Source organism: Podarcis pityusensis (genome assembly GCF_964106645.2).
Source record: "Podarcis pityusensis genome assembly, chromosome: 8".
Classification (NCBI taxonomy): domain Eukaryota; kingdom Metazoa; phylum Chordata; class Lepidosauria; order Squamata; family Lacertidae; genus Podarcis; species Podarcis pityusensis.
In genome coordinates this window covers 65,199,337-65,225,512 of record NC_138033.1, presented here as the reverse complement: position 1 = coordinate 65,225,512, position 26,176 = coordinate 65,199,337, and the positions used below count along the sequence as shown (strand labels likewise).

The 26,176-nt window shown below is 49.4% G+C and overlaps 1 protein-coding gene and 1 long non-coding RNA gene across 4 annotated transcripts in view; one reads left to right on the top strand and one right to left on the bottom strand.

Annotated features, from left to right (window-relative positions):
• The window catches only part of CAMTA1 (calmodulin binding transcription activator 1), a 713,455-nt gene that overhangs the window by 16,733 nt on the left and 670,546 nt on the right, over positions 1-26,176 (bottom strand). For 2 of the 3 annotated variants that reach the window (XM_081017106.1, XM_081017105.1), the window contains exons 9-21: positions 23,314-23,440; positions 21,743-21,877; positions 16,162-16,310; positions 14,965-15,161; positions 13,753-13,831; positions 13,093-13,408; positions 11,690-12,204; positions 9,563-9,750; positions 8,641-8,887; positions 7,976-8,047; positions 6,483-6,503; positions 4,200-4,393; positions 2,797-2,871 (exon numbers count right to left, since the gene is read on the bottom strand). In XM_081017106.1, the coding sequence (XP_080873232.1) occupies positions 2,797-2,871; positions 4,200-4,393; positions 6,483-6,503; positions 7,976-8,047; positions 8,641-8,887; positions 9,563-9,750; positions 11,690-12,204; positions 13,093-13,408; positions 13,753-13,831; positions 14,965-15,161; positions 16,162-16,310; positions 21,743-21,877; positions 23,314-23,440 (2,315 nt within the window). The remainder of the gene's footprint in view (positions 1-2,796; positions 2,872-4,199; positions 4,394-6,482; positions 6,504-7,975; positions 8,048-8,640; positions 8,888-9,562; positions 9,751-11,689; positions 12,205-13,092; positions 13,409-13,752; positions 13,832-14,964; positions 15,162-16,161; positions 16,311-21,742; positions 21,878-23,313; positions 23,441-26,176) is intronic. The other variant, XM_081017107.1, reaches the window with a different exon arrangement.
• LOC308483395 lies at positions 10,120-14,637 on the top strand. The gene is made up of 3 exons (XR_013989647.1): positions 10,120-10,497; positions 11,290-11,419; positions 14,355-14,637. It is a non-coding gene; the product is annotated as an uncharacterized lncRNA (long non-coding RNA).

Genomic DNA, 26,176 nt, shown 5'->3' with positions numbered 1-26,176 from the left:
AAGTGGAAGTGTTGATGAGCCCTTGGAGTCGGGCTATCACAAGCTAAAGAGGCTACCACTGTGCTTTGTCATATCGCCATTTGTCCCTTCCATAAGAGGGGTTTTTTCGGGGGGTGGGGAAGGTTTGCATCTCTCCCTTACATATAATGGGAAGAATGGTACAAAATACACAAACAAACACAGAGCCAATTGTGGGAGCAACTCCTATAAACCTGAATGTTGCCAACTAATACATGGGCAGTGGTTATTTTGAAGGTAGTATATATTTGGAGCTCCAAAATCTTTTAACAAAGTCTGTCAAACAAAGGTTCTTTGAGTAAATGGAGCAGAGATGGCAATACAAGTGAATTAGTATCGAGTTAAACAACAAAAGACATCAGATGAGAAGGGTCTGCTGGATCAGGCCAGTGGCCCATCTAATCCAGCATCCTATTCTCACAGTGGCCAACTGGATGGTTATGGGAAATCTACAAGCAGGACTTAAAAGCAGTCTCCCCTCTTGCAGTTTTCCAGTGACTTGTATTCAGAAGTATTACTGTCTCCAATTGCGGAGGCGGAACATGACCATACTGGCTATTAGCCACTGATAGCCTTATCTTCCATGAATTTGTCCAATCCTCTTTTTAAGCCAACCAGATTTGTGGCCCTCAATGTCTCCCGTGGGAACAAATTCCATAGTTTAATTATACACTGTTTGAAGGAGTACTTTTGTTTGTCTGTCCTGGATCCTCTAACATCCAGCTTCATTGGATGTCCACGAATTCTACTGTTACAAGAGATGGTTATTACATCAAGATAATATTGGGGTCTTTTTGTTAGGACTAATAAGAATGGACCAAGCAAACCTTTGAATTCTCCAGAACTCTCTGTCCTATTCAGAGTAGACCCACTGAAGTTCATGGGCATGACTAATTAATTTACATGGGCTTACTCTAAAAAGAGCTTAGTTGGAATATCCCAAAGGCTGTACTGTTTGGGGGCTTCTTAGTTTAGATAACAGAAGAGTAAGAAGTAGGTAGGGATGAGATGGGGTGAAATTAGACAGGGGTTTTTCCTTCCTTCTCCTTCTCTCACAACAGTATAATTTGGGGTCGCTCTGAACTTTGTGGGCAGTAGATTCAGGACAGAAAAAGAAATTACTTTTGACACAGAATGTAGTTAACTTGTGGAATCTGATTCTACCAAATGTGGCTTCAGTGGCTTTAAGAGAGACTCAGGCAAATTTATGGGGGTCGAAGAGGCCTGCATTACTGATTTCAATAATGGGTTGTATCTAATGCTAGTCCAATTCGGAGTACACTCATTGAAATTAAGGTAACAAATTGAGCCATGGCTATTAATTTCAATGGGTCTATTATGAGCAGGGCACAACTCAATAGTTTTAAAACTCATTTCCTCAGTTGTATTTCCTGAAAAATGTGCACACTCATTAGTTGCTATAACCATTAAAGCATCTTGGTCTGAGACTGAAAAGTGCTTTTATGTACCACAAAACCTGTTGCTCTCTCTGTGCACAAGAAAAGAAAAAAATCACAGAATATGACTTACTTGAAGACTAAGAAGGCCCCGTTTCAGCTAGAAGGAGCTGGTAACAATATGATTCTACAGATCCAGCCCCACTGAGTTCAGTGGAGCTTACTTCTAAGTAAGTGGGTATAGGATTGCAGACTCATTGCCTTGAGCAGCTTTGAACTGTTGCTGGGAGCCATGAAGGCATCATACAAAGGCTTGTCAACCTAAGACAGCTTCTGCACTTAAGTGACTTCCCACCACCCCAGCCCAAACTGCAGGTGAAGTGCACAATTCCAGCCTAGCAGCAATTCTACCTGAAGCTTGGCTGCCCATTCAAACCCCACAATCTTTTTTGGTTGCACTCATTTGCATTCTGCAGTTTCCAGCATCACCCAACTAGTCCTAAATCTGAAATGACATACTTTATCCTGGGTCATATGCAGAAAAGCTCTTAGTTCCCCTTCTGTTCCTTCTTAGCACATCCACCCAGTCACTTTCCTCTTGCCTTCCCCTCCTCATGTGCCAAACTCTGAAATTTCATGTGGCCTTTCTTCATCCTGAAACAACAGGAGCACCCCCTCTACACCCCACTGCTTGGACTGACAGTCCTCTTGGGATGGATCCCACAGAAGCATGTCCTATTGCCTTACCTGGGGATACCACAGACTTATACTGTCCTGGGAGGGAAACACAGGGGGCTTTTTTTAACCTAAAAAACCATTTCTGCAGACATTGAGCCTGTCAGGAAAGGTGCTGGGTTCCTATTGACCATGCCCACATCATCAAAGCATCAACCACACAATAAACTGCCAGGGCAGTTTAGTATCTGATTTTTGAAATGATCATTAATATTTCTTTAAGGTATAGGGAACCAGTAATATAAACATACAGTATACATCTGTATATGTTTAAAGGCAGGCAGCTCCCTGAAGCATGTAAGAGGGTCCAAACCAAGAGCTGATCTAGCACTCAACAGTGATGTTATAAAACCCAGATTTACACTGTAGGCAAAGGTTCACGTGGCTGCAGCCAAGAGTGTTGTGCCTGCCTTTGCCCTCAGAGGCCCAAGTCAGCTTCCCATGGACAACATCCATGGACAAACCAACGCTCATGATCCAACCAGGCTCCAATCCTCTGGGGAGCACCTGAACTTTGTTTTTTGCCACAACCATTTGCAGCCACCCGTGTGATTGTCCCCACTACCTTCCAATCCTTGGTCTGTAGCCCCCAACTAGGAATCTTGGTGAGGGCACACCTAGAAACTGAACGCTGGTGATGTCTCACCTGTGGCGGCAGCGTCGTAAAAAACGCATGATCTTGCGAGCAGCTTGGTCCTGCTTCTTGGTGAGCAAGCTGCTTCTGCAAGGAAGGAAGGAAGGAGGAGAACATCAGGGTCCAGGAGATACCAAGGAGGAAGTGGGGAGGGGAAAAGGCCATCTAAGTAAGTGGTAGTAGAGCATCTGCTTTCAATGCTGAAGATCTCAAGTTCAATCCCAGACATTTCCAGTTTGGCTGGGAAAGACTCTGTTCCCCTTTCTGGAACCTTGAGGAGCCTCTGCCAGTCAGTGCAAACAGTACTGAGCTATATGGACCAACTGCCTGCCTGTGGTATATAGAGCAGTTTAATGCTCCTACGAGGGAGACTGTCCAAACTGATGTCTATAAAAACTTTAGCACTTTTACTCATAATAAGGGAGGCTGTCTGACAAAACACTCCATGTATTTTTTTACTAATGTTTCTTTTTATTTTGTCTGTTTTACTTTCTCTCTCTCTCTCTCTCTTCTTTCTTTTTTATTGTCCCTTTTTGTGTGTGTTTTTATTCTTTGTTTTTCCTCCTTTTCTTCCTTCTTTGGAGTCGTATGTTTGGAGCCTTTATTAAGGTCCAAAGACTGTATACTGATGGGGTGGTCGATGGTCAGTGGAGGACCCTGGGTGAGAGAGAGTGAAAGGTCGGTCTCTCAGGGTGAGAAGCTGGGAGGAGAAAGGAAAGATCCCAGGTGAGAGCTGGGAGGAGCTGCTGTCCTCTGTGGGTGGTAAGGCTAACAATTAATTTTAAGTGAGGGCTCTATATTTTACTTATTCAGTTTGTATCTTTTGTAGTTGTAATTTTACTGTATTAGAGAAAATTTTAATATATTTATTTTTAGAAAGAACTATAAAAAAGCAAAACACTTTATGAACATGGGCCTTCTTCCTACAAGGCCTTTGGCTAGAATTATTCAGCCACCTGCTTTGATGCATATTGAGTCATTCTGTCCTTCATGACTGAATGCCACCCTCCTGTTGTACTTACCGATCTTGCAGCCTCTTTGCATTAGAAAGCCCCCACCTATCTGAGCTGCCCTTTTGTCCCTTTGCCCATCAGTGCCCCTTGCCTTTCTTAGCCCTTCCAATTGTGAGCTGGCAGGCACTCTTCGGTAACAGATGCAGAATCGTGGCTTCTGAGAGCAATAATGTTTGTTCCTATGCATTTGCTTGATTCATCGGGGGGGGGGGCAGAATATAGGTTTCCTTAGTGCATAATTTACTCAAGTGCATAAGCATCAATCTCTGCCTTACACCCCCTTCCATCCAGCCAGCCACTCTGCCTGGTATTGGCTGGCAAGTCAATGTGGGTGAAGGACTGCCCAAGATCAGTGAGGACTAGCCCTTGCCCTGTCTAGCTTCTCCAGCATGCCCACCTCACCTGAGCTTCTGCTGCACGAGAGCAGCCGTCCTGCGACTTTGTCTCCTCTTCCCACATTCCTTGTAGCTGCGGTAGAACTGCTGGATTAGGACAGCAGCTCTCCGGCTCTGCTGGAATTTCTTCTGTTCGTAGTAGCTTCGGAATTTGCTCTGGATGAGGATGGCAGCTTGTATCATCTTTTTATAAAGTGCATACTGCAAGGGGAAGAGAGAGAAAGAGAGAGAGAGAGGCTGAAGCACTCCCAAGGGCAAAAATAACAGTCACTCAGGGGAAAATCCAGAGATGGGCACAGAAGACTTTCACTGCAATAACAGAAAAAGTACCCTCCTGCTTTTACTAAGCAAGGCACATAATAGGGGGAAAGATTGCATCTATAAATTCCATTCCTTGTTACCCTTAACCCCCCTCCCCTCCACTAGTTCTCCACACAAAGCAGCTCAATCCCTTGAGGATGGGCAGCTGAATATGCAAAAAAGGCTCTGCCCTGAAAATGCAGAATGTATCTCAACGCAAGGTGGATCATCTGTGGCAGGCCTTCCACACCTGTTAGTCAAATTTGGATGGTGCACATGTATGTTCCACAAACTGGAAGCTGACTGGACTGGGACTTTTAGCAAATATTAACGTTTCCCAATTAAGAGTGCTTTCTATGGACAATGACAAAAACATTTCAATTACTCCTCAGAGTATGGGGGGGAAATGTTTTTTTAAAAAAATCTAATCTGCTCTAAGACTTGGTTTCCATTTATTGTGCACATGTAAGAGACAGAGAAAGCACACAAACCTGCACACTAGGCCAAATACTTCACCAATTTTCAACCTAATAGTGGGGTGGTTCAAACATGCTATGTGGTTGGTCATGTTTAACATGAATGGGCAGCATCCAATGCAAGGTGGACAACATTTCCAGCTTTGTGGGCCAGGACCCCATGGACCAACTCTGACAGGTAGGTGATGCCAATCAAATGATGTCATAAGGGTTATCCCACTTGCACCAGAGAACCCGTGCACAAAGTGGTCTGCAAGCCCTGAGCAGCTGATCCAGCAGGCTTTCATTCTCTTACCCAACAGCTGATGCACAGGAGAGCTGACGCCTGTCTTCCCTTGGCATTGTACAATTAGGGTTTCCAATCTGCCTGGAGCCAAGAGGAACAAGCACAGAGCCCACTGAACAAGCCATGAGCCTTGGCTTAGTATTATGTGTAAACCAGCGCCACAGAAAAAGTGGGCTCTGTGCCTACTTGACACACAAGGCTTGCCACCATGCTAGACTGGGCCAATGGTTGATCTAGCCCCTACTGTCCGACACATGGGTCACTGAATGGAGAAACTGGACAAGATGAAGCTGCCACTCCTAGTTTCCTGGCCGCATAAGCTACCTCTTGGGGGTGGAGTGCCTCTAAACCAGCAAAGTGTACAGAACTGTTGGTGTTTGTGACTGAGGAATCTCTCCCCGCTGCTCTACCCTAACCCACCGCCAAATTGTGCTTGAACCTCTCCCCACAAATTGCCAAATCTGCACTGCTGTCAGATGATGTTCTCTCTCAATTCTCCTAATCAAGGAAGCAAACTGGTACGTTCTCCATATGGGGAGCAGTTTAGGGGGTCACCACACTTGTAGGTGAAGGAAGAAGGTGATGGGAAAGAGGGGATAGGAGAGGACTCAGGCCCCCATTCTGGCCCATCCTTGGCAAATTCTGTGTGCCTGTGAAATGGTAGGAATGGAAGGCCAGTGTGCCAAACTGGAGGTGGGCTTCCAGGGACCAGACAACTTCCCTGAATTTTCAGCTTTCATTTTTAAATTTAAAAGCACCTAGCCCACTTCAATTATATAAACTTAAAGGAAAATGGGCAGGCTGTTTCTGAGCCAGTTTCTTTCCCTGCCATCCAGAGCTTTGGCCATTGAGTGCAAAAACATACAAACGAAAAAGCTAAGGAAATTAAATTAGACTTCATGATTTTAACAACTTTAAATTTAACCTATTTAGCTACTTGTAGAAGTCCTTCCTTGCTTTGCAGTGATTTGCGGTCTCTCCCTTCGGCATGCACCCCAAGTCTAACTCCCTCCCCAGCAAATTCTGTGATGCCAGGCAAGGCCCTAAAAATGTGCCCCTTTCATAAGGGACAGGTTGCCATTCATAACAAAGCAGGACTGTTGGCATGCACGCTCCACAGCAGGATGCAACCCACGTGTGCTCTAGCAAAATGGACAGACCCTCTCCTTGGCTTGCAATGAAAGTGAAAAGCTCATGAGCCCAAATGCTGGGCGTTTTCAGTCATTACCTTCAAGGCTATCCAAGTAAGCTTGGGAGGGGGAGAAACAGAAAATACAAGATTAACGTTCAGCGGCCTGCCATGTCAGTCATCATCAGCACAGAGTGAGGGGCTCTGCCTCCTTAGGAGACCTGGGTGCCTCCAGAAGAGATTCTCTCAAAGCAAATGGGTGCTGCTGGAGGCCAACAGCCACATTCAGGTTCACCCACAACAGGGAGGGAGGAGGGTGTGCAGTTGCTGCTGCAGCAGCAATTCCATGGGGAGTCCTGCTGTGGGGTGAATGTAAGATGGCTGGGAAAGGGCTCTTTGCTTGGGAGCCTGCAGAGTTGAGCTTTACCAATTTCTTCAGAAAAAGCTCTGCCATTGGTGGTTGAGAACTCAGCCACTGCCAAGCCTCTGAAGGAAGCCATTCCTCAGCTTTTGTTTTTAGAGATTCTCTCTCTCTCCTGCCTTGAAAGTTAAACATCACAGCAATACCCCAACTTTATTGGCTATTGGGGACCGCTGCAGCAACATAACATGGAAATAAACCAGCTCTCACCCTCTCTCTGTGGTGAATCTCAAGCAAAACCAGTGGCTGACAATGGCTAGGATCCAAAGTGCTGTGCACACTGAGTAGATATCTTTAGAGTCCTCCTCATAACTGCTGCTGCTCTACATTATGACACCACAGCATGAAGCATGGCAGTTTGGAAACAAAAGCAGGTTGCTGGCGGCTACAGTAAATACAGCTACATACTTGATGTATGCAACACCTAAAAAACTAGCAGAATCTCAGGGCTTCAAGGCAAAAAAAGGCCATCAACGTGTGTTTGAAACTGTTTCTGGGCTGTTCAGATGGCAAGGTGGGGTGAAGATTGCAGAACTGAGTGGAGTTGGGGACTAGCATGTCAGACAGATGGCTAGGACAGAATATTTCCCCCTGATAGCAGATTTGCTAAAGTCCTTCTTATACATTCCTTTCCACATAAAGAGGGCCCTGGCCTCCCTCACAACCTATCTGGCCCATTAGCTCCCATACCTTGCCACCACCTTGAATCTGTACATTTACTCAAATACAGAAAAAATGCAAGTTAAGCTTCCATGCACATATTTACAGAAGTTCGACTCAACACATTGATCTGGGGGATTACTCTGAGGCTTCAGGTGGAGAAGAAAGGATGAACAGGACTGAGGTCTAACAAGCTTTTTTTTAAGGTGTCATGCTATTGATTCCCACCCCAACCTGTGGTCTGAAATGGTGCTGAAACTGTTTGACCATGCAATGAGCTGTTGGATCAGAGGGCCTCTCTCTTTGGGATGCTTAATTTTTTCACAAGAGGTATGAGGCAAAGGAAGCAGGAGTAACCCAGGCTCCCTAACTTGTGGAGGCTGAAACTTGGGCACACTCCATCTTTGAAACTTCTGAAGTAGCTCTCTGCTGAGTTATAAGAAACCTAGCAGTCCAGGGTAGCTTCTCACACTTGCCTGGTGGTACCAATATAAAGCCGTCTGCAGCTCACCTGTTTGTATTTCCGGTAACAACGCTGAATGACAGCAGCGGCCACTTCCTGTTGCTCCCGGAGGGGGCGTCCCTGCAGGGGAAGGAGACAAATGGTAGAGGTAACAGGACTGCAAGCAGGACCTAAGTGCCACAGCATATAAGTGCAACTGTGTCAAGACTGTAGATTATTCTCTGAATACCTCAGAGAAGCACCCTATGAGAACTGGAACTCAAAGCATGGAAAGAAGTGTGGCAAAGACCATCAGGCTGCCCAATGCAGAAGCCTCTAGAGCACCACCTGACACAACCATGAAGTGCATTTTCCTGCTCCTGCCAGTGACAGCTCATGTTTTGTAGTGGGGAAACAAACACTACAGGAGAACATAGAGCAAACTGAACAATGTATTTGCAGCATCAGCAGGGGAGGAGGGCACCTCCCTTGAACCTTCCTGGGCCATTTTTGTTGCTGCCCCCTTTAACACATGCAGGGGCAGATTGGACAATCATGTGCCAAACACCAGCCCTGGGCTTCCACTTCACTTGCCACTGTGCTCTAAAGTAACTTCTTTCTGTCAGCTGGCATCGGAGTGCCACTGATTCCAATGGGAGATTTGGAGGCTTCCATGCACCCCTGATGCCATTTCCCTGCACCCACCCCTACCAACAGCGACTTCTGCCCTTCACCTTGTATTTCCTGAAGACCGTCTGGACCAGCTTGGCAGCCTCATAGAGCTCTCTCTGCTCGTGATCGGAGAGGGTCAGCTGCGCAAACTCGTTTTCGACTTTCTCGCTGGTGGAGGCGCTTAGGAATTCTGTCCAGTCTGTTGCCGAAGGGAGGCTGGGCTTCTCAAAAGCCATTTCATTGACTGGTGAGCTTGCAGGGCTCAGGCTGGTGTTGGAAGAAGGGGTCAGGGGTCCAATGTACAGGCTTCTGCAAAAAGAGGCACAGAGGGAAGACGGTCATAGCTACACAAACACCAAGACATGCTGGCTGGCTGGAGAAAAAGAACAAATCCAGGATTTGGTTCAGATTAAGGGTGGGGAGAGACAAGTGAATTGGTCACATCTGAACCATACAGTGAAAGCACATGGTTTCCCCAAAGAATCATCGGGCTGTAGTTTACCTCCTTACACAGTTATGATTCCCAGCACCGTTAAACTACACTTCACCCTCTCTGAGGCAGGGGCTAAGTCTTGGTGCAGTAAGCTGCAAGCTTACTATTTAGCATTCCAGTGATGTTTATTTCACAGTACTTGAGGGTTAAGGGTTGAAACTTTGTTGTAACTAGTTAACTTGCTCCACACCCAGCGAACCTGAATGGAACCTGTTTCAGGGATGTTCTGAACCTTTACTGGCTTGACTCAGAAAAACAAAGTGGATTAATTTTAGCTGCTGTAACCCAAAATTCAGAAATGAACTAAAGCATCTAACAGCTGGGCACTGGCTAGGAGATTCCCCCCCCCCCCAATATGGCAGCACCAGCAGCAACAAGGAGCTGCTCTTTCCTGGTGGGTTTTCAATTTTGCAAGGTGAGGGCCAGAAAAGTCAATATGGGCCAGCGGGCATCACAAGCTTGACCAGTCCTGGTAATACAAGGCCACAGACCTTATTTGAGCAGCACTTGGTAAATGGTCGACATCCGCGAGGTAACTGGCCAGCCAGCTCATTGAAGTGCTAATGGTGGCGCTCTCCGTCCTCTCGGCTGGTGGCGCTTCCATCGGCACAAAGTTTTCCCGCTTGATCCTCTCTGGGGTCGCTTCGATGATGTGCTCTGCCAGAGTCATCATGGTCACCTGTGAAGTGAGAAGGAAAGCTTTTCAGGGGCATGTGGGTGGAGGCAAGGCGAGAACAGCACTTCCCACCACCTCCCTTCCTGTCAGGTCTCAGAACCTGCTCCTGTCAGACCAAGGAGGAACACTGTACATAAAATGCTTGTGCTTGGGTTTTGAAGGTAAAAAGTATTCTGCAATTGGCAAAGGTTGAGGCCTTGTCCCATTACACGATGTTGCAAGTCTATTTAGCAGTAGCTGGTGATGACAAGAGAATCTTATTATGCTTGGTTCAGGTAAATTCATTCTGATTGGTCTGTGTGGCTGACAGCAGACTCTGATTGGCTGGAGATTCTTGTCAGTTGGGAGTTAAATGTCAGTTGGGCCCCATTTGCCCTCTACATTTAAACCATTTTAAACTGTCATGGCTTCACTCAAAGCATCATGGGAAACTGCAGCTTGTGAAGGCTGCAGAGAGTTGTCAGAAGACCTATTCCCCTCACAGGGCTATAATTCCCAGATTGGTTTAAGAGTCAATCCCTCTTCCCAGGAAAACTCTGGGAATTGAATCTCTGTGAAAGAGGGGGAAAGGGGTGTCCTAATAACTCTCTGCACTTTTATCAAACTTAACAGTTCTTGGGATTCTTTGGGGGAAGAAGCCATGCCTGTTTAAAGTCACATCTTTTTGCTTTAAATGTATCATGCAGGTTGGGTCTTAAGAAAGAGCCCGTCGAAGTTTGACAGTTGAGGGAAAAGGGGAGTCGATAAGGTGTGTGAAGAAAAGACCAGAGAAAGAAAGCTGAGGCATAAATACTATTGCCCAGTGTGTTATTAATACTCATTTGATGACAATGAAGGGAAGGGAGTTAGCTTGAGAGGCTGCCCTGTGTCTTCCCACAAGCAGGTTTTTGAAGTTGACCAAACAGTCCAAACAGCCAGGAGTACAGTTTGCCCCCAGGAGCTGGGGTGGGTGGTGGGCAAACTTGTCTATGGTGGATGTTTAGGGAATTTGGGTTGAGGTGAAAGAGGCTGGGGTCAGCAACAGCAGCACTTCGTGAGCCTTCAAAAAGTGTTAACAAGCACCTTTAAGACCCCTTTGCAAATATCCATATTTCCCTCATGCACACAGCATTCCCCTTAAGAAGCCAGCCATCTTGGTCAGGAGTTCATCCTGTCTCTAGTGTAAATGTCCACCTCACCCCTAAGCTGGCTATATCAGCTACTAGGAGGTTTTGAAAGCAGTTCTGAGCGTGTTGGTAGCAGTGGGAAATGAAAGCAGCACAGCTACCTAAACATTTGTTTATTGTACCAGCAAGGCTGAGGGAATTGGGTTCCCTGATAGGGCTTGTAGTCAGCAGTAAAAACAGAGCCTCCCAGTCCCTCAGAATAGCAAGGAGGGCTGACATAGAATCTTTTAAATGGTCAGGGAATATCATCTGACCCACCTTGGCCTTTTTTGCTCTACTGAGGGCCACATGCAGTGGGCAGACCCCTTGCCCTTCTTTACACTCACATACATGCTAATAGACACCCATTCTTTCCTCTCATCCTTATTTATTTCAGGTGTTTATATTCCAGGCCAGGTTCAAGGTTCTTCTGCTGATATACAACACCCTGAGTAGCTTAAGCCCAGGGTACCTTAAGGACTGTCTGAACCTTCATATATCCCAGCCTGATCACTGAGATTATCCAGGTGAGCACTGCTAGTTGCTCCCCCATGTTACAGAAGCCCAGTGGGCCACAACCAAAAATTGGGAGTTTAAGTGCAGCAGGTTCCATGCTGTGGAACACTCTTCCAGCAGAGATTTGGCAATGGCATTCTCACTTCCAGCTTTTTCATGAAGTTTTTTTTTAATGTTTAAACTACTTCTTGCATAGCTAGTCATTTTAATGATTGTTTTGTTTGAAGTGCTTTTGATACCGGACGGTTCACTCTCCTGGTATGTGTTTTATGAAGGCTCACCTGCAGGTCATCCATGTGATGCAAGCAGTCCTCACTTTCTGTGCCATCCCGGAAGGAGAGGAGCTCTGCGTCAGCCACCTCCCGCTCCGCCATCATCAGCATGCTCATCTGCTCCCGCGGATGGAGCCGCTGGGCCCCTGAGTCCTTCCCCAGCGTCAGCCCCTTGGGGCTGCCTGCCACCTGCATCGCAGGCACGCCAATATACGCCTCCTTTGGGCTCCACTTGGCCCCTGCCTGTGTGCCAGAGCCGTGGTAGCCAGCCACTTCGGAGACAAGCTCCCGCGCATAGTCCCGCACCCCATGCCTGGGGCTGATTGTCTCTGGGAGGGATTGCTTAGCACTGGAGCTTGGCTTCCGGGCACTCGGCTGCTCCAGGCTCAGGGCGGTGGAAAGAAGCTTCTCCTGCCGAGCAGAGAAGTAGTCGGGGTTCAGTTTGTGTTTTTTGGGCGCGGGGTACTCCTTCTGGCTCTCGCTGCTGTAGTAACTGGAGGGCTCGGACCGGGGCCGCCTCAGCTCTGGAACCAAACAGAAGACAAGTGAGGATTCAGCCATGCGAGTGTGCATGTGCATGCGCTGCTCCCATGAAATGTGCCCTGTGTTCAGTCTGCCAAAGGGACCATGAGGTTCTGGAGGCCTGGCAAGCAAGTGCCCAAGGTGGGGAACAGCAGAGCACCTCTGCATCAGCTCTGTATGGAGATGCACGCAGGCCCCCTCCTTATGACAGAGGGGGCAGGCACCTTAATTTCCCCACATATGTGAATAGCATCCCTGCGTAAAAGGGCACATTTGGTGGACACTGTTGAGAGGGGGCAAAACTGGTCTCTAAACTGGCCTCATCCTGAGTCTGTTTCTAGATGATAACAGGAAGGCAAGGGTCTAGTTGTGATAAACCAAGAGGACTCAATCACCTGCACTGGATGAACAGAACTTGTTAAGCTGGGGTACATAGTGCCTGTGTTCTGCTGTTGCACTGCCCCTTCCCTCCTCAGTACCAGATGTCAGGTGTAAAGTAACCATAGCTTCCCATTCCATATAAACCAGGAAACCATGGTTGCCAGGGCTGGCACAAACCAGGTTCTGAAACCACAGTAGAAGTTTGTCTCAAAACCTGGTGTGCCCCCCCCTAGTAACCAGCATTTCCTGGTTTGGACAAAAAAGGAAACAATGGTTAACCCAGGAAGTCTTCATGGTGTGCAGCAAGAGCAGAAGAAAGAAGTGGACGGAGCCAGCAGGTTTGTGCGTAGCTCAGCTTATTGAGCCAGGATACTGACGTCCAAAGTTAACCACGGTGTGATCGTCCTAAGTTTCTGGGAAACAAATGAAGGAGGAGGAGAATGGGCCAAACCTTTTCTCCAAGGAATGTGATGGAGGCCTTTCAAACAAAAACAACAACAACATCCTACCTGTATTGGAATTGGAAATCACGGTGACTCCCTTCTGGGGCTCCTGAGAGGCCACCATCTCACTGTGCCACTGGGCGATCCAGTTCTCACTGCTGGGTTCCTCATGCGAAGGACAGGGGATCCGGGGGGTTTGCCTGAGTTGGGCTTGCTCCTCCCGCTGCAGGTGCTCGAGGCACTCAGCCAGCTTCACGTGGCCCCGAGAACGAGCAATAGCCAAGGGGAGCCTCCCGAGGGAGTCGGGGATAGAGATAGCGCGGCGGTCCCACTTGTAAAGGACCACAGCTGCATCCATGTGGCCCAGCGCGCATGCCCACATCTGGAAGAAAAAAGAAGTTGGGTGGGCAAGGAAGAAAAGGAGAGGGGACTGTGGCAGACTACAGGACCCACTCAAAGAACTATCTGTTTGTAGGCTTGTTAAGTCTTGGCGTGTGCACGCCAGGATATGACAGCACCATTGTTTCACATTCAAGTCTCTTGGAGTTGGACACAGCTGGCAAGCCTACTCCATCACATATGCTCAGGGAAAGGGAGTGGCATTTTAAGGATGCAAAACTTGTGCAATGATCCCAGTGGGAAACTCATGCCACCCTCTCCCTGGTTACCACAAGCTGCAAAGAAAAGCGACTTTGAGCACCTCGTGGGCAGGGCATAGCTACTTACCAGCGGCGTGCAGGAGAAATGATCCACGTTCAAGGGGTCCACTTCCAGCTCTAGGTCGATGCTGTCAGCATGCTTGGTACTGGGGGCCCAAGAAGGAGAGTAGTCATTTGGGGCTGCTTACTCAGGGGAGGGGGGGAATCTTTGCCCCAAAGAAAATGTGGGCGGCAGCTCAACTGTGGTGCTTTTTTTTATTAAGTTACTTGCAAAAAAATTAATTGTACATTTGAATTACATATTGAAGAGGGGGAAATTACAAACTAAACATCCTCCATAGCACCCCCCTTTTACCCCACTTACAGACATATAAACTATAAATAATAACAGTATTTATTATAAATAATAACAGTAAAGTTTGTATAAGCACTGGAGTGGAGAGAGTCTGAAAGTTGCTGATGTCAATCTAAAGAAAAATGTGTTTTTTTTACAGAAAGTGCCATTTCCCAAATTACACTGTACCATTTTAATACATTTAAACACTTTGTTTCTTTCCAATTTCTGGGTAGCAATGTTCTTGCTGCCATTTAACTAAGCCTTAGTTCGTCTCTGCTGAATACACCTAACAATGCTATTTCTAGTGGTTTCTTTCCTCTTCTTCTTTACAGGTTTTCTCAGTATTTTTGTTACTTCTACAAATATTTCATCCCAGAACTGGGCAACTTTGGCACTTTACCACCACATGTGTGTGAAGGAATCATGAACCTGACATCCCCTGCAGCAAGCAGCTGAGTAGGATTTTAGTGCTTTTTTTAAGGCATTAAATGCCATTTTTGTATTATTTTCAAAGAAATTTATTTTAGTCTTGCTGAATTTGTTTTACAAGGATTTTTTCTCCCATAGCTGCCCAATCTTCATCCAAAATAGTTCAATTCTAGACAGATTCCCACACTGTGACTTTCAATCAAGCTTCCCCAAGTGGCAAAGGTCACACACCCAGAGTGCTCAGGGATTTAAGAGTTTCTTTTTTTGCCTATTTGGACCCAATAATAGATTGCACTCATGTACTGTGAAGATATAGCTACCACAGCAATGGGAGGAATCATTTGCACAAGGGGTAGTCAACTAGTCACTTGAGGGCTTCAATAGCCCTTAAGGGGTTCCTACCAAGTCCCCAGGACAGCCCTGAACCCCAGGAGCTGCCTCCTCCTATGTAAGCAGCATAGCCAAGTGCCCATCCCCAGAACCTGCCCCTGCACCCCCCCCCCAGGTGCTTACCGCCATTTAAGGAGAGTCTGGATGAGGGTCGCATAGCCCTGGGCTGCTGCCAGGTGCAGGAGGGTCATCCCCCGGAAGGTCTTGGAGTGGATGAGGTGCTTGGATTTGGCCCAGCAGGCCCTGCTCATCATCTTCTCACACACAACCACCACACGGCTCTCAAAGCAGTTCCCCAAGGTGGCTGCCCCCGAGACGCACTGCAAGGGAGAGATGTGCTGGGCTCAGGGGCTAGCTCTCAGGAGAGCAAGCCAAGCAGTGTGGGCAGAGAGTCTAAGGCTTCTTAATGGATTTTGCCATGAACAAATGACAGCTTGAAGGGTGGAAGAGTCTGTCCTCAAACAGCTGGGGCTTGTTGGCTCTGTGCTATGAATGGGTCATGTCCCTCAAACATGGGAAAACACAAGGAAGTGCAAGTCTGAGCTTGTGAGAAAGGACCAGGCTGCCAGCTAGAACACTCCCTGTGCTTGTCTTCAGGACCATTGCAGCTTTCCCCAAGAATACAGCTGGGAAGGGCCCAAGGAGCTAATGCGGAAGATACGCTGGTTGTTGCTGCTGCTGTTTTTTTTTTTTTTTTAACTGTCTATGCATTATTTTCCCTCTTCAGAATGAGCAACCAATTACACTAACTACAATATTAGTGGCTCTCATTTCTGAGCATTTTAGCTTCTTTAATTTCCACATAGTAGCACATATCTCTCCTTACTTGTTGTCTTCAAGGGGCAATTTTTGTACCCAAAATGGACTGTTCATCTTCATTATCAACACTGAACATAGAAGATAAATAGCAAGCTGCCTTTTGCTGAGTCTGACTATTGGTCCATCTAGCTCAGTACTGTCTACACTGACTGGCAGCAACTCTCCAGGGTTTCAAGCAGGAGACATTTCCAGCCCCACCTTGGAGATACCATGGGAGACTGAGCCTGGAACCTTCAGCATGCAAAGGAGGGGCTCTACCACTAACCTACAGTGGGTGGTCCAGCATCATGGAGCACAAAGCCTCTACCTTAAATGTTCCCCTCCTCCCAGATGGTACTGGTGGTTTTTTGTTTTGCACCATTAGCAGCCACTTCAAAGTCAAGAGGGAGGAGGAAGCCTCCCTAGAGTGGCACAAAAGTCTGAAGAGACTGCAAAAGTCTCTTGAATGTAAAGTACTCCTGTGGGGCACCCAGGAACACAGCCAGGGGGCTCAGCATGTACCTGTGCTTGGCTACCTCCATTGCCGCTGCCGTTGCCCCCACCACCACCTACGCCTTGCTTGTGCTGCTGCTGCTGGGACCCAGTCATTTCGGCCATCCTCCGCTCCATCTGCTCAAGTCGCTCCAGGATAGACATCCTGAACTGGTTCTCTGCGGCAACACAGGAGAGAAACAGAGAAAGAGTGTGAATCAGAGGGCTACTCCCATTCCTGACATGGGGAGCAAAAGCAAAAGGCAAATCACTGACAAAAAGGTCCCAAGTCTTGAGAAGTTTGTGTGTGGCGTAATCTGGGGGAATCAATGTGCTAGCAATTCTTCTTCTGCATCACACTGTCCTGCTTCTGAGTGCTTTCTTGGGTTTTCTCAACCACCCAAAACAGAATCAGCTTCTGTATTTAAACATTCTCAAAAAGAAAGCAATGCATGCCCAGGGTCTTTGGCCCTGTTGGCACCTTCCAATGGATAGACCAAACAACAGCTAGCAGGCATGTAGGCTAAACGGGCCCTCCAGGTTGCAGGCGTTTATCTTTGGATACCAAGGCACTGAGGACGGCCAGCTTGCATCCTTCCAAACACCCCAGTGAAACAGTGAGGAACCTCAGGCCTGGGGGACTTATGCAGCCCTCTTGGTGTATCTGGCACCAAGAGTCTCTGCACAAGCCACATCCACCACTGACCCTACTCTGCACTCTCAGGATGCTTCTGCCCTTGAAATGTCACAATGCATCTTGCTTGCCCAGATTTCATGTAGAAACCGTTCGGCCAGCCATGTTACTTTTGAGTCATTGACCCTGCTTCTCTCTCAGGTGGGGGAACAGTGAAGCAATTATATATAGGGTACCAATGCCCTTGGAAGACTGACACTCAAATGCAGAATGCAGCTGCTGGATTGGTGGGTAGAGCAGCCCCAAGGGGCCAAGCATCACCAGTCCTGAAAGTGCTGCCCTAAACAGCTGGGACCCAAGTAACTCCCCCCTTCAAATATCAACCATCCCAAGCCCTACAATTGGTGCTGCCACTTCTGGTAGTTGTTCAACTGGCACTGACTAGCGACAGGGCCCCTTTGGTGGTGGTTCCCCATCTGTGGTCCTCCCTGGTGAGATGCCTCTGTCTCTCTCAAAACTAACATTTAGGAGGAGTTTAAACACATTTCTATTTGATAACTGAGAAATTCTGATTCCAGCAACCTTGACATTATTAGCTGTTGTTTTCAGATGTCCTTAATTGCTTTAAATGTTTTATTTTTAAATACACTGTCTTCCTGCCTTGTTGTTTGCCTCCCTGGGATCTTGGTGGTGCTGGGGGACAGAAATTTGACAAGCAAATAAATATAACCTAGTTGGCCATTCCCCTACCCCAGATTCTTCCAGGCATCACCCACATGTTTGAGGGCCTAATATCTGCAGCCTGGAGGAAAAGGACTTTGCTGTACAGCATAATTATAGAATGATAGAGCTGCAGGACATCTAGCCCAACCTTGTGCAAGGCAGAGATCTGCAACTACAGCACCCATGACAGCACCCTAACAGGATAGATAGAGCCCATCACCTCAGAGGCTGCCTTGCTTCCACAGTGGAAGACCTTGTACCATGAGGGGCATTCCTCCTTCCCATTTGCACCCTTGGCCTCTGGGCCTGCCCTCTGGAGCAAGGGAGAGAATCCATGTGCTCCACCTTAGGTTGTGGTCATCAAGTGATGAACCTGCCTGGAGGAAAACCAGCTCTCCCATGAATCCAGCTAGGGACTGAGATCCCTGACACTGTCAGATTTCGACGGGGGGGGGGGGGCACTCCCTCTCTTGGGATTTCGCTCCACTTCCAGGGTGGCAAACCAAGGCAGGCGGTTCCACAGCCCACCTCTTCTGGCTGAGTAGCCTATTTTTGGGGAGCACAAATAGTGCTGAGTAGCCTATTTTTGGGGAGCAAAAATCACCCACCCGCCAGCTAGCTGTATATTAATCACAGTATTGTCCAAAAAGCGGCTCCGAGGGTCAACCAGTTCAAGGAGGCCTGGCACTTCCTTGGGGCGGGGGGCGGGGCAGGCTTCACCACTTTCTTGTTCCAATCGCTTTCTCTCCCCGTCCCCCGCATTTCAAAATAAGTTTCCTTACGTTTCGGAAGCCCCGAGGGAGAGGTCGCCGCCGCTGCTGGCGGTGGGCGATCGGGAGCCTCCTCCCGAAGTAGGGGATAGCGAGGAACTTCCGTGGGGGGCGGGGGAGAAGAGGGCGCGTTCCTTCCCCACGTGCGGCTGGGAACTTTCCCCGCTCCTCGTCCGCGCCTGGCGCTCCCCTGGAGTCCGCTCCCACCTTCCGCGCGGGCCCCGCGGTGGCGCAAAAAAAGTGGGCAGGGCGGGAGCGAGGCGCACTTACCTGCCAGCCAGCTCGCCCGCCCGCCCGTGGGTCCCTTCGGACGCAGCCCGAGCGAGCGAGCGAGCGAGCGGCCGGCCAGCCCGCCGGGCTCTTTGGGCAGCCCTCCTTTTCCTTCCCCGCCTCTGCGCGGCCAATCCGCAGCGCGGAAAGTGACATCAGCCCCCGCTGCCGCCGGGGAGCGCCCGCTCGCCACACGCGCGCCGGAGCCAATGAGGAGCCGTCGGGGCAGCGCAACAGGTGCCCGGCCCGGGACGCCCCGCGCCGCCGCCCACCTCGCCCGCGGAGCCCAGCCCAGCCCTGCCTTGCCTGCGCCGTCCGTCGCGGCCCCGCCATGCCCGGCCGGAGCGCACGAGAAGGAGGAGAAGGAGGATGCGCTCGCCCCGGAGAGCGAGCGACCTGGCCAGTCCCGCTCGCTCTTGCCGCCGCTCTGCGCCCGCAATGCAGCCGCCGGGGAGGGGGCGCTCCGCATTATGACAAAGCGCGGCTGGAGCCGCCTCCGCGCGGCAACGCCGCCCCCCTCCCGCCGGGCTGAGCCGCCCGCCTCGCCCCTTCGCCGGCCCTGGCTGGCTGTTGGCCGTCGCCCTCCAAGCTGCAAGGCGCTATGCCTTGCGCCGTCCCCCTCCCTTCTCCTCCGCGGGCTGAAAAGTGCCCCCTCCCCACGGCTTGCCTTCGGGTTGCTCCTGCCGTCCCTGGATTCGGCCTCCCTGCTTCCCCCACTCCCCCCCATCCCTGCGGGTGGGCTTTGGCGGGAGTCTCCTCCAACTCTTGTGCTGGGGCATCCGTGAAGCAAAGGGTCTGCGGCAAGGACGCATGGCTAAACTGGGGTGGGATGGACGTTGGGATGGCCTTCCCTTGGGCAGGTCCCCTTCAGCATACGGAGCAGAGCCGGCAAGGCAATCCTCCCCCTTTTCCTAGATCAGATATACTTTCCTCTCTTCCCACCCCCAAATCACACGAGAGCCATTATTCCCTGCCTCCCCCTCCTGCATGCCGGTGCCCAGCTCAGCCAAGCCAAGCCTGAGAAATGGCTTTGGGCATTCCTGCATTTCAGGGTGTGACACGCTCCCCATTTTGAAGGCTGCCTCAGGAGACGATGGGCTCTCCTTGGCTGGAGGTGGAACGGTCACCAGCTGCTAAGGAGGCTGCTATTGCAGATTCTGCACTGAGCCAGGCATCACGTGTCTCCAAGGTCCCGCCCAAGTCTATAATACAATTTGTCTACATCATTCTTAAGAGTGTGGCACTCATACCTGGACATAGTCCTCCAGACCAGGTTGGACTACTGTCGAATAAATTAGAACTATTACTTCCCAGGACTTGGAAACTATGATCCTATTCATGTTGCCTAAAATTATTTGCCTTTTTTTTGCAGCCATATCACAGTGCTGGCTCATGTTCAGGTTGTAGCTGATTACAATTCTGAGATCATTTTTGCATGTAATGCTGCCAAGGCAGGTCCCCCCCCCCAAATGACAACAACACTTCAGGGTGCCTCTCTCTAAATATAGAACTTTGCATTTGTTGCTGTTATTTTTTAAAAAAAATTAGTTTTGGCCCAGTTTCCTGTTCTCTCAAGGTCTGTGGTGATAGTAGCTCTCCCTCACAGTTTTGCATCATCTGCAAATGCTCATTGTGTCTTTGAGCAACCCTCACGCTTGCAAGGATAGTGGCCTAGCTCTTGCTAAGGCATTGCAGCTACACCTGGCTATAGTACATCAGATTAAATGTACCTGAGGGATCCTCTGATTAACTGATCCTTCCCCATGAAGAAGAAATGTCTGCAGAAGGAGCTCAGAGCCCTTCCTCTCCCCAACAATTTTCCACATGGGGGGTTTGTTGTTTTGGCACGCAGGGATATTTTGTCATGTGGCTCCCCCATGAAATGTCTGGAGTGATGCAGCCCACAGACAGCTCAGAGCCCCAAAGCAGAGCTGCTTTGCAGGAGCTGCACCTCCTCCCAGGTGTCTCCCTCCCTGGGCAGGTATTCCTCACTGCTAGCAAGTCGGGTTTCCTGGATTTGCTGGAAGTGTTCGAAAAGAAAGCTCCCTGGACTGTCTTTTACCTGCCTTGCTGTTTGGCAGACTTTTATGGCTTTGATTCTTGTTGCATTTGAATGGTAATCATTTCCTACCCCACCACCACCCCTGTGCAAACGGAGCCAATAAAATTTGTTTAGATGAAATCAGAATGGTGCCCTATCGTCTCCTGTAGGAGAAAAGGGATCTCTGTAGCACCCTCCATCTCTCCCACTCACATCTTTTAGCTTGGTGAGCCTCAGTTCCCCCAGGAAACCTGAGCAGTGCATTTTCATTATCCCCCATTTCACCCTGTAAGCTACAGAAAATCCAGGTTGCCTGAGTCAGCTGGAGGTGGAACTCTTTGAAGAGTCGCCTGGGAACAATCTGGGTCAGCTTCCCCACCGCCAAGGAAATTAATAGACCGAGCCTCTGGCAGAGCATGGCTTTTTCCACAAAGGAACAGGTAGAAGGAGGAGCAGAGCTCCTGCCATCCTCCCGCTCATTTGCACAGCCTTCCCCAAGCTGGTGCCTTCTAAATGTTTGGGTTACAGCCTTTCTCACAATCCTTAACCATTGGTCATGCTGGCTTTTGGGGTCGCTCTGAGTTGGAGGCCAGCATCAGTAATCTGGAGGGCACAAAGCTTTGGAAGGCTGGTGGATGTGGTTGCCTAGGGGAGGCACTGTTTTTGGAATCATGGAATTGTAGAGTTTGAAGGAACCACTCTGCAATGCAGGAATCTTTTGCCCAACGTGGGGCTTGAACCCACAACCCTGAGATTAACAGTCTCATGTTCTGCCAACTGAGCTATCCTAGAACTTGTGGCATCCCTGTTACTGATAGAGCACATCTGGGGCTGCAGAGTTCTGAAGCACCCCAGAAACACTTGTGATTGCCCTTGCAGTCACTTCTGGTTCTATACATCATTCTTAGATTCTGGGCTTGCTTTGGAATGAGATTTATCACTCAGGAGTGCTCCAGAGTCACAGGGGCTGAGACCTGCTGGTGGATGGGCTGGTTAAGGTATCTTTTACAAGACAAAACCGAAGGCAACAGCTCTATTTGCAAGGAAGGGATTCGCCAGCGATCAAGCCTGACACTTTCCCCATCTTCAGGAGATTGGAGCCCCCACTGCACAGTCTGACCTCCTGCCCCCAAGACCACCCACCACTCTGGAAGCTATGTTTGCATTTCTCACCATCCAGGGACAGCCAGTCGTGCTGAGAGGAAGGCAAGGGTGGCAGTGCCCGTGCTTTGTACTCAAAGACCACCGAGTTGGAGATGATCTGGTTGTTGAAGGCCACTTGCAGAGTGACGAGCCCCGTGTCATGAGCTGAAAGGCAAAGGGAGACGGTGGCTTTTAAGAAAGTGATCCCAACACACAGAAGCCTTCACTGGGCACCTGCAAAACACACCTTTCTCATTGTGTTGGGGACTGTGGCAACTCCCTCTCCTCCCCACCACCTGCCCTTTCTGGAAGCAGAGGCTGGCTCTCTGTCTGCTGCAAAGTGATAAGGTAAAGGTAAAATTCCCCCGGACAGTTAAGTCCAGTGAAACTATGGGATGCGGCGCTCATCTTGCTTCAGGCCGAGGGAGCCTGCGTTTGTTCGCAGACAGCTTTTTGGGTCATGTGGCCAGCATGACTATTTAAACAACAAACTGAACAACAGGACAGCTTAAACAATGCAATAAAACTGGGACGGCAGCAGCAGGTGGGGAAAAAATCTATATGAAAAGCAACAGATCAGAAGACAGATCTACCAACACGACAGTCAAATTGAACCTCCATGCTCAGAGGCCGTGTCCCTACAAATAACAGATGCTGGAAACGAATGGCGGGGAGGGCTTCCTTACTCCTCCCCAACTCATAGGTTTCCAGGAACCTGGCATGCTGCGGTTGGAAGCCAAAGGCTTGAACTGGCCCCTGAAGGACCAGGTATGCAGCCTGGGAGTCATTTTAGACTCACAGCTGTCCATGGAGGCACAGGTTAATTCTGTGTCCAGGGCAGCTGTCTACCAGCTCCACCTGGTACGCAGGATGACCTTACCTGCCTGTGGACTGTCTCGCCAGAGTGGTGCATGCTCTAATTATCTCCTGCTTGGACTACTGCAATGAGCTCTATGTGGGGTTACCTTTGAAGGTGACCCGGAAACTGCAATTAATCCAGAATGTGGCAGCTAGACTGGTGACTGGGAGTGGCCGCCGGAACCACATAACACCGGTCCTGAGAGATCTGCATTGGCTCCCAGTACATTTCCGAGAACAATTCAAAGTGTCGGTGCTGACCTTTAAAGCCCTAAATGGCCTTGGTCCTGTATACCTGAAGGAGCGTCTCCACCCCCATCGTTCAGCCCAGACACTGAGATCCAGCGCCGAGGGCCTTCTGGTGGTTATCTCATTGCAAAAAGTGAGGTTACAGGGAACCAGACAGAGGGCCTTTTCGGTAGTGGCGCCCGCCCTGTGGAACGCCCTCCCATCAGATGTCAAGGAAATAAGCAGCTATCTTACCTTTAAAAGACATCTGAAGGCAGCCTGGTTTAAGGAAGTTTTTAATATTTAATGCTGTATTGTTTTTAACACTCGATTGGGAGCCGCCCAGAGTGGCTGGGGAAACTCAGCCAGATGGGCGGGGTATAAATATTATATATTATTATTATTATTATTATTATTATTATTATTTATTATTATTATTTGCCCCAGCTCTTTCTGATGCAACGCCTCCAGCACAGTGGCTTTAAAACACACACACACTCTCCTGGATTTCTCACCTGGGCAATAACAGCGCAGCACCCCCGGCTGTATCAAGGAGGCCGGCACTGAGATCTGGTCAAACAGGCAGCTGTAGTTATTGCTGGCCTCCTGCCAGGGCCCTGTGATCAGCACCTTCACGCCCCCCTGCAGAGGAAAAAAGCAAGCAGAGCAGGGAATGGGGGTCAGGAGGAGTCAATCTTGGATCACTCTTGGCTGCCTCCTCTCAGGGGCTCCCTCCTCCTCCTGCTCCAAAGTTACTGGCATTTGCCACAGAGAGAGGAAATAAGAGTCATATGGATGTCAAGGGGCTCTCAGCCCTGGCGGCCAATGCCTGCTGCATGTGGGACAACCAAGACCAGGCAAGCAGGCAGGGCTCCATGGCGAGGTAGGAGAGCCTCCCCTATCTATGAGGTGGCTTTCAGTTGGGAACTGGAAGTGTGGAGCTGTGTGTGGTTCGAGGTGCCCAACTGAGGCTTTGGACTACAACTCCCATCATCCCCAGCTGTCACGGCCATATTGTAGCCCCAAACATTGGAAAGGCACCACTCAGCAAAGGCTAGCTTTGTGGGAAGCAGAGAAGAACCATGTGCCACTCCATCAGATACTGTCTTCCTTATTTCCTCCAACAAAGTCCTGTAACCAATGCCACCTAGTAGACAGGAAGTTAAGTGTAAACGGGGCAGATGTGAGCTGGTATTCAGCTAAGACCTATGCAGAGAGTAGATCCACTGAAATTAATGAACCTAAGTTGCTCATGTCTGTTAACTTCAATGGGCCTACTCTGAGTAGGACTAGCATTGAACACCACCAGCAGGGGTTCAAATACCAAACCCTGGCTTCAGTTGACTCTGTGGCCTAGAGAAGTCGCTCTTTGCCTCAGTTCCCCATCTGAAAGAATGGAAAATGCAGCAACCTATTGTCTGATGAATGTTATCTGGCATGTTCACCGCCCAGCTTTCTCCCCAATAAGGACCTCAAAGCTTGTTGCCATTCCACCTGAAGGAAAGCCCCTTGAAGCAGGAGAAATAAAAACCAATCCATCAATACTGGAACCACAACACAGGAGAGGGACATTCAGACTTCCTTTCCAAAGCCCTTCCAGAAGAAGGGAGCTGCTGCTGCAAAGGTCCCTCTCCGCTCGCCTGCAGCTTCTGAGTCAGGCTGAGATTCTCAGGGCCCAGCTAGACAGTAGGAGAGAGAAGTGGATCACAGTCTCCTGATTTTGCTAAAAAATGTAAAAGAGCCTGGAGGAGCAGCAACAGGGGAGGGCCATCTTAACCCACTCTCCCTCCGCCTGTTTTTCAGAACAATATTGTGCCCTGACTCACTAGGAGGAAAAGACACAATATTTCCCGCTGTGGGCATTTTCAGTGAGAAGTGGCTCTGGGGGGAAAGCCACAGTAGCTTGCTGCAGCTGCTGCTTATTCTGCAAAGAAAACTGACCCTTGACTCTGAAGGGAGGACTTATTTTAGCCTATGTTGCATGGGAGAGGGAATCAAATGTGGGCCGGGGGAAGGCTAGGCCTCTGTCCCATTGCTGCCTCTGTCCAAGCAAGTAGGACAAGAAACATCTTCAGGTTGCAGAGCCGCCCTGCATTGGTTTCTGCCAAAGAGGAAATGCCACATTTGGGCAGGAGATCTAAAAACCTGGAGAGAATCCGAAATATGCTTCTCCTGTGCTGACCCCCAGTGGCAGAAAGGCAGGAAAACACTTTTCAAAAAAGTGATTTTACCAGCTTGGATTGGGAGGCCCTCGACACACACATTGTTAATACTTTCCAAATCTACTTCTCTAAAGAGTCAAAAGTGTGGATGCTGTGAGCAGGGCTGGTTGCAGCTCCTTGGCCAGTGCACATTTAGTGTCCACCCTGGGAGTCTTGGCGTGCAGTTGGAGAAAGGTAACACAGAAGGATGTGTTTCATGAAAGGCATCCCATCAACACGCAGGCACTTTGCTCTGGGAATGGACTGGTTTATTTCTGGGGTTAAGATGAATGGCTTTAGGAAACAGGGCGGAAATGTTCACCCATTCAGTGAACACCTGCCCAGTCTGGTTTGGTTTTGTGATGTCACCATGTGGCTAAAGCTGATTGGCTGCGTGGCACTGCCAGGAGGCCAGCTCTCTACCTGCCTTTCATCCAAGGTGCATTTTGCACTTTTCTGCCCGAACAAATGCTCTACACAGGTGAGCGGGTAGCAGGGCAGCATTCTGGGTGGCTTCAAAATATTTCTAGGCTGAAGCTGGCAATTGTGTCACTCACCTAAAAGGTAAAGGGACCCCTGACCATTAGGTCCAGTCATGACTGACTCTGGGGTTGCGGCGCTCATCTCGCTTTATTGGCCAAGGGAGCCGGCAAACAGCTTCCAGGTCATGTGGCCAGCATGAGTAAGCCGCTTCTGGCGAACCAGAGCAGCACATGGAAATGCCGTTTACCTTCCCGCCAGAGCAGTACCTATTTATCTACTTGCACTTTGATGTGCTTTCGAACTGCTAGGTTGGCAGGAGCAGGGACCGAGCAGCGGGAGCTCACCCTGTCGCGGGGGTTCGAACCGCCGACCTTCTGATTGGCAAGTCCTAGGCTCTGTGGTTTAACCCACAGCGCCACTCGCGTCCCTCACCTACCTACTCCCAATAACCCCAATCTCTCTCTCAGCCTAAAACAGGGAGGGACAGAGGCCTTGTTGGGAATGAGAGACTGTAATGCCTATTGGAAAGAAGAATATAGGAGCACCAGAGGAGCCCAGCAGCAGCTTGATCAGGTCCCAGAATCCTGTTCTCGCAGTGGTCAACCAGATGTTTCTTCTGAGAAGTCCACAAGCAGGACACGAGCGCAACAGCAACAGCAGCAGCAGCAGCAGCAGCAGCAGCTGCTGCTGCAGC